This window comes from Martes martes, assembly GCF_963455335.1.
Source record: "Martes martes genome assembly, chromosome: 4".
Classification (NCBI taxonomy): domain Eukaryota; kingdom Metazoa; phylum Chordata; class Mammalia; order Carnivora; family Mustelidae; genus Martes; species Martes martes.
In genome coordinates this window covers 99,851,117-99,859,590 of record NC_137891.1, presented here as the reverse complement: position 1 = coordinate 99,859,590, position 8,474 = coordinate 99,851,117, and the positions used below count along the sequence as shown (strand labels likewise).

Genomic DNA, 8,474 nt, shown 5'->3' with positions numbered 1-8,474 from the left:
CTTGGAGAACTCATTGCTTAGTAAGGATTTCCAGACATCACCTCTGGAGATTCTAATTCAGTACATCTGGGACCAGGCTTGGGAATCTATAGTTTTAACAAACTCACCAAGTGACATATAGCCAGGTTTGAGAAACTTAGAAGGTTTGCCTTGGTGAGCTCTTCCCAAAATTCAGTGATAGGAGGCTAAGAAGTGTTAAAAGATAAACTGAGGCATATTAAACATTTTAAGAGTTTGAGCTGAACCCAATTCTAATTTAGTAGTACCAAACCAGAAGTGGTTAGGAGCACTCCACTGACAGGATCTCAAGGAAAGACTTTCATAGAGAAGAGATAGAAGCAAAGCAAGAATATTATTTGATTGGCTATAGCTTAAGTGGTTTCCATATTTGGAAAAGCCTAATTGGCTGTTTGATTGATTGTCCTTAGATTTTGATGTCTTCTTTTTTTTAAGTTTTTATTTGTTTATTTGAAAGAGAGAGATCAGAAGTAGGCAGAGAGGCAGAGGGAGGGGGGAAGCAGGCACCCCACTGAGCAGAGAGCCTGATGTGGGGCTTGATTCCAGGACCCCGAGATCATGATCCGAGCTGAAGGCAGATGCCCAACCAACTGAACCACCCAGGCACCCCTGATTTCTTTTTTTCTTGGGATTTTATATATTTATTTGATAGAAAGAGAGCACATAGACAAACACTAGGAGGGAGAGAGGGAGAAACAGACTTCTCTGTTGTGCAGGGAGCCCGACATGGGGCTCGATCCCAGGATCCTCATGACCTGAGCTGAGAGCAGATGCTTAACCGACTGAGCCACCCAGGTGTCCCAGATTTGATTTCCTAACCTTAAGACATGTATAGGCTTAGGTTTGGTTTGCCTACACAGGCTGCTAAGGCATTAGTACCACCTCAGTTTAATAGCCTCCTTGTTTAACAGAAGGCAGAGGGGGTTGGCATGTGAGGCACGATTGGTGAGATGATCTGGAGGGGTCTGTGAGATTCAGAGTGGGTCCATGCTGTGTGAGGGCAACCATGAACTGGGGCAGTGTTCTGGGCTGTGGTGCAGGGCCTATGTGAGACTGTGTGCTGAGCCCACCTTGCCAGGGTGTTCTCTCCATATAGAGCTGTGTCCATGGCTGACTGGAATGGTCACAGAGCCAAGGGCTAAGGCCAAATGAAGGTAAGAATCCCTGGTTCTAGGACATTAGGGATCTGGGACCAGCACACCTAAATCTTATGAATACCAGGACACAGAAAAGGAAATGGCCATCTACTTTACCGAGGCATCTGAGGCTGGGCTGTTTTGGTCAGAATTCTACAGAAGACAAGATGGTCCACATTGGGTGAACTTATATAAAACCAAAACATGGGTGTAGCACATACCATGTGCTTCTAGGTGCTTTCCACATACTCAGTTCATTCTCAGAACAACCTTATGAGCTAGATAATATTATTCTTTTATACAGACAAGGGATATAAGACTCAGAAAGGTCAAGTAACTCACTCATGTTTACACAGCTAACCAGTTGAAACACAAATTATCACGGGGCCACATAAATATGTAGCATTGATGAGACCTACTAATCCATGATATTTTGGGGGGAATATTTCTCTGGATTATCATGATTAAGTCACCAGTTATTAAGGAAGAAGACCTGGAAATAAGATGGTGAGTTAGTGAGTTGCCCTAACTCAAGAGCTTTTATGTTCAGCCCTTGTTATTTTGATTATTTTTCTTCTTTCAAATTCTTTCAAAACATCATACACAGATGTTTCGCCTCTGACCAGTGTTGTTGGATTTTACCCTACATTCTGCCCTGTCATGTTCAGGAGACTCAAATTCTTTGTTCAATTTGCCTAGGCAAACAAACTAGGAAAGACAGACAGCTCAGGGAGCTTATATAAAATTGAGGGAGCAAGGGAGGTTATACAATATGGTACAACAGAAAAGGCAATCATCTGGGAGCCATTCCGAGGGTTTACATGATTTATTTAACTTCTGAATCTCGGTTTTCACATCTGTAAAATGCCAATAAGTACTTTCATCTTGTTGGGCTGTGTGAGGTTTTATCATATTTGTAACACATAAATGTAATGAAACTGAGGTGTTTGAAGTCACACTGCTACTAAGAGGCAGAGCTAGGATTTTAGGCTAAGGCACACATTTGTTCCACTGTAACACTCTGCCACCTTGGAATGTAACCTTCAGGGACATGAGCTACAGCTGTACCCCATGTGATCCAAGTCAAACTTCCAACCCCAGAGGGCCTTTCTGTGTCATTCCCTGGCACCTGGAGGCACTTCACCCACCTCACTTCTCTGTCTTGGTTTGACTCTCTAGGGCAAGAAGCTCCATTTCAAAAGGGTGAGTCTGCACTGTCATGTCTTTCTCTCATGGCTTGAGGCTCCACCTCCTATACTCAGCAGAATCTGATTTTCAATTGAAAAGGGAGAGGGAAATGATGGTTCATTTCTTTAAGATCCTGAGCAACTGAGTCCATTTAAAGTAGGTTTAAAAGAGGCCAGGGTTCCAGCTTCCATTCCCATATAAGCCATGAACGGAAAAACCATTAACGCCACAGGGTGTGCTTGAACCCATTTTACGTCTGCTTTTATTCTTCATTCTCCTTTTCTCTCCTACAGAGCATATATTGCAAATTATCCCATAGACTACTCTACTGCTTTCTGTGTAACTTATGCCTTATCCTAGTCCCCACTCTACCAAAAGCAGAGTATGTTTCCTTGTCTTTAAGGGTTGCTTTGAGGATCAATGAGATAATCCACTTACCATGATCCCTTGCATATAATAGCCCTCAGTAAATATTAGCCATTATTATTACAAGTATAGTAACTAACGATTTCCACTTTCCTATTAAGACTATCGGTTCTTGGGGCGCCTGGATGGCTCAGTGGTTTAAAGCCTCTGCCTTCGGCTCGGGTCATAATCTCAGGGTCCTGGGATCGAGCCCCACATCGGGCTCTCTGCTCAGCAGGGAGCCTGCTTCCTCCTCTCTCTCTGCCTGCCTCTCTGCCTACTTGTGATCTCTGTCTGTCAAATAAATAAATAAAATCTTAAAAAAAAAAAAAAGACTATCAGTTCTTTGCAAATCTGCAGGAAAGTCTACTTCCTGACAATGTATATGATTGTTATGTCACAGATGGGGCTCTCAGCAACTAAACTGATTTATTTTGTGATTGATTACTTTGATTTCACCTCCAAAGCACCCTCTCAGGAAATAGCTCTCTGCCAAAAATTTCTTTAAGAGAAATTTCGTAACTGTTAAGAGAGAGCACACACCCACACGCAAAAGCAGGGGGAGCAGGACTCTATCCCAGAACCCTAAGATCATGACCTGAGCCTAAGGCAGAGGCTTAATCCACTGAGCCACCCAGCGTCCCAAGACATTCATTTTTTCAATCAACTTTTGACTACCTTCAACATGCCAATAATGGAGGTCTCAAAGGAGATTTAAAGTTCTTCGGAAGTGGGTTTTTCATTTATTTGAGTGCCCTGGAAGTCTTGCATAGTTAGGGACACACTGGAGAGGACCTCAGAGTTCTACACAATTATTACGTCCTTGAAAAATGAATAAAATAAGTAAGGGATAAATTTTCTATTCGGTATTTGAGCTGGCTATTGAGTGAAGTGTATTATGAATTGCTTCGCAAAGTGGAGACTTCTTTTACAAAGAGAGGGAACTACTTCTTCAACTACTGTATGCGTGAATTCGGAATTTCTTACATTGCCTTATCTCTCAACCCACAGGAACGATTTTGCTTTTTGACCTCACAGGTCGACGAATTTCTGCTAATGGAGCCTCCCGTTAGGGGGCGCACGACTGCCCCAGCCGATTCCACCCTCACTGCGCAGCCTCGGTCCAGGAGTGGGAGGGAATCCCCTTGCAGTCGCGCGTGTCGTCACCGGAGGGCGCGGCCAGTCAGTGGGGGCAGGGCCACAGAGCGCTTTCGCCCTGGTAAAGTAGGTTGCGAGCGAGAGGCGGCGGCCGCTCTTCTGCAGTGTTGGGAAGATGGCGCCGCCGGTGACGGAACGGGGGCTGAAGAGCGTCGTGTGGCAGAGTGAGTGCGGTGGGGCCGGGGCTGAGCGTGGGAAGGCCAGGAGGCCGCCACACTATGCCTTGCTTTCCTGCCCCGGACCAGCAGTCTCTTAGGGAACCGCCGCGGGCACTTGTTGCTTTGGGACCCGCTTCCCTGCTAGGACTTTTTCCTGCTTTCCTTCCCACCCCTGTTTCTTGCCAGCACCAGAATGGGCGGGGTGCGGGAGAGAGTGGCCTTCTCCCTCTCATGGGGCACTGCCTCGCCTCGGCCTCGCTTTGGCCCCGAAGCCTTGCCCTGGGTGAGCGGCCCCCAGCCTGGCTTTTTCTCGCGCGGCCCTTGTGCCTATCCTCGGCGGGGCTCCCAGCGCTCCTCTGCTCCCTCCGGAGCCCCACCAGTCGGTGATGTCTCTTCATCCAGGACAATCTGCACTGTGTTTCTATAACCCGCCCCTCCCCTTCTCCCCACGCTTGTTTCCAAAGACTGCTTATTCGGCATCTTCGTTTTAGTACCAAGCAGGGTTTTAGAACTACACTTTTCGGCCCTCTGAAAGAAAAACAAAACCTTTCTGTTAAATAGACCCTTCTTCCGTATTCCTAGAGGAGCCCACTTTCTAAAGAGTTCTGGAGAAGGAACAATTTGAATGATTAAATCTCGGAGCAAAAGCTGCACCTTCTCTCTCTACACTCTCTGGGCCACTCCCTGCTGTTACGACTGTACTACTGCTTGTTAGGTACTGATGTTCTGCTCTGCTGCCTTATCATCTACGATTTCATAAAAATCACTCCAAAGCTAGGTCTGACAGGTTAGAGAAGGAATGAAACCAGAAAACAGGAAGAACCATCATTGTTTGGCTTGTGAGTTCAAATTAATTATGGCCTAGTAGTGGAAAAGGAGTAACATCTAATTAGTATTTCTGACTCTGGTTTGTTAAGCAAAGGATAGAAATGACTTGAGTTAACAAAATTCTGGGAGTTACAGAGTTCCTTGTATAAAATTAAAACTCCAAATCAGTAACTGGCATATTGCTGAAGATACTAGATACTTAAAACGACTGTATAAATAGAAGGGGGAAAATAAGTTATGATAACATGTCTTTTTTAAATTTGATAATTGTAAGGTTGGCATTCTGTTTTTTAAGATTTGCATGGGTGACTTAAGATTTGGTACTATTTTTCAATCACAGTGGTATGTAAGTACATATACATGAAAATGGTAATGAATTGCATTGTAAAAATAATTGCCAAGATATATATGATCTTTAACATCAGCATTTATAAGAAAAAACAGTTAATGACAATAACATCCATTTTGATAGTGTGGAAACGGGGCAAGAGGCAGAGTTTAGAGATAACAAAATTTCCGTCTAGTGCTGTTAACTTGAGGTTGCACCAGGATGTGAGATGGAGTGTAAGATAAGATGGGAGAATGAAAGGAAGGAAAGAAATGTCAGGGTTAAAAAACAATTATTTGAATCTTTGTGTAAATAGAAACATAACTAAAAAAACAAGATGACATTCATTCAACATATAGAGAGTAAAGTAGAAAGAGAGAGACAGAAGAGGGACTCTGAGTTCTGTTAGCAAAAGAGAATAGAGTCTGTAAGAAATGATGAAGGAATCTCCTAAGAGGTAGGAGAATCCTACTCTTTTGGTTTTGCTAGATTGATCTAGCTAGATTTGCTAGTTGGGTCATGGTAGAAAGCTAAATAACTTAACCTTCAAATTACCCAAAACGTAGGGAGAAGGAAACTAATATTTCTTGAACATTTATTCTGTGCCAGGCATTATTTTTTACATCTATTAAAATTTGGTAAGAATGATTATCTTTATTTCATAGATGTTAAAATACATACATATCTTTATTTCATAGATACTAAAATATTATCATGGCTGTATCATATTATCATAGCCATATTATTCATAATAGCCAAAAAAATCAACCCAAATACCTATGGATTGATGAATAGATAAATAATAAGCGGTATGTCCCTACAACAAACTATTAATAAAAAGAAATGAATTACTACTGATAGATGCTACAGTATTGGGGGGGAGGAGAAGATGGCGTGATTCAGGGATAATGGCTAAGGGGAGGGTTTCCTTTTGGAGTAATGAAAAGGTTATAAAATTGATTATGGTGGTGGATGCCCAACTCTGAATATACTGAAAGCTGTTTAATTGTACACTTTGGGTGAATTGTATGGTACGCAAATTATATCTCAATAAAGCTCTTTTTTAGAAACCTGATAGAGCTATTAAATATAGACTTAGTATTCACACCCAGATCCTTCCGACTGCAGAGTTAACATGTCATGTGTCTGTGAATTTCTGTAGTGTTTAATTTAAACCTTAGTTCAGAGCCTTATCTTATGCCCAGTTTATTGCAGTAGCCTCCGCCTCCTTACTAACCCTCCAAGCCCTTGCTCTTAGCCTAACTGGCCAATAGCTGCCAGAATAATTTTCTTGTTACAGTGCAATGCTGTGATCATGCTGATCTCCTGTTTAAAGACCTGCGGAGAGAGTCTCTCCAGTTGTCTAGAAGTGATTTCAAATACTTAGTCTGCTTTTGAAGACATAACCTGACCTTAGCCTACCTTATTTTCTGCCTTTTCCTTGTATGATCTTGATGTTCAACTAGTCTATACTGTTGAGTCTTCTTGAAATCTTCTCCATCTTTTTTTTTTTCTTTTTTTTTTTCTTAAGCAGGCTCCCCGCGGAGCAAGGAACCCGATGCGGGACTCGATCCCAGGACCCTGGGATCACGACCTGAGCCGAAGGCAGCAGCCTAACCAACTGAGCCACCCAGGCGTCCCGAAATCTTCTCCATCTTTATGCCAATTTCTGTTCAGAATGCTTCCCTTATGCCTGTTCTTCACCTGTCCATATTTTAGCTAGCCTTCAAATCTTTGGCTCAAATGGGGCTACTATCTCCATAGTGGCTTCTTATTTTAACCCAGCCTCTTACATTTCTGTAGCATTTGAAGTATCCTTCTCAAATGGCACTTTTCACTACTGCCTAATGTGTCTTGATAAGCTTTTTAAAGTTGGGTCCACTCTTGTGTCTTCTGGAGCTTTAAATTCCAAACAGGCCCTAACAAAATGCAAATGCTTGTTAAAAGTAAATAGTAGATTATTTTTATAATTTTCTCCATTTTTTGCTACCCAAAGTCCCCCATTTATTCAATTACTACTACTGAATTCCTATGGGAATACAGCGGTAGAAGGCAGAGAAGTTCCCAGCCTTCTCAAAGCCTGCATTCAAGTAGGAAATAATAGAAAATAAAAATGTAAATAAGAAATGAACAACATTTCAGTTTGTGAGATATATATATATAGGCTACTTTAGCTAGATGGATCAAGAAAGGTTTCTCTGAGTAGGTGACATTTGAGCTGAGACCAAAAACATGAGAAGGGATCAGCTTTTAGGGACTGTCTTAAAAACACTTTTTTTTTTTTTAAGATTTTATTTATTTATTTGACACAAGAGAGAGAGATCACAAGTAGGCAGAGAGAGAAGGGGAATCGTGCTCTCTGCTCTGCAGATGCAGCACTCCATGCAGGGCTCGATCCTAGGACCCTGAGATAATGACCAGAGCTGAAGGCAGAGGCTTAATCCACTGAGCCACCCAGGTGCCCCTTAAAAACATTTTTTAAAAAAAGCTTTACTATTTTGAGTGCAAAGGCTATATTTATTTGCAAAACTAATTTCCATACTTAAAATCAGTATAAGTTTCTAGTGCTTGGTATTGCTCAATTGCCACTTTTTGCTATAGGAAAGCACTAGCAAAAAAAAATCACTGAAGAAAGGTTTTAAATAAAAATTTGATGAATCAATTTAAAAAATAAAGCAACAAAACAAAGCAAGCTCAAGCCACCTGTGGCATTTTTTCCTTCCTCATTGCAGTTTTTTTTTCTTGTCTGTAAGTAATAGTCTGATGTCTGTGATTCTTAGCACATGTTTTACAGGAAATGTTAAGAGAAAGTTGCTCTAGAAAAATTACAGATAGAAGTAATCAGAATGTATTTAAGGCAGTCCTTTACATGTTTAATCATAAGCTTTTCCCCTTTTCACATTTTCCTTTTTTTAGTCCTTATATTAAAAAATGTGACTTTTTTATTTTTAATTTTTTTATTAACATATAATGTATTATTAGTCCCAGGGGTACAGGTCTGTGAATCGCCAGGTGTCATTCATTTTTTTAAGTACCTAACATCAACATAGCATTTTCCATGCTATTTCATAATCTTTGCTATTAACATTTTTAAGTGTCTAAATACCTTGATGTGGCAAAACAATTTTGGTAGCAGAAGATTGTCCCAGCCTCCCTCTCCAGATACAACCACTCTTAGGTTTCTTACAAATTCTTCTACAAGTTTTCCATTCAAATATAATTACATATAAAATATATTTTTTCTTTAATCAATTA

General features: G+C 41.3%; 1 protein-coding gene across 1 annotated transcript in view; it reads left to right on the top strand.

Moving 5' to 3' along the window:
• The first annotated feature begins 3,928 nt into the window (after window positions 1-3,928).
• STXBP3 (syntaxin binding protein 3) overlaps window positions 3,929-8,474 on the top strand; it is a 53,691-nt gene continuing 49,145 nt past the window's right edge. Inside the window, exon 1 of the mRNA XM_080802198.1 lies at window positions 3,929-4,069. Coding sequence (XP_080658324.1) covers window positions 4,021-4,069 — 49 coding nt within the window. The 5' untranslated portion in view covers window positions 3,929-4,020. The remainder of the gene's footprint in view (window positions 4,070-8,474) is intronic.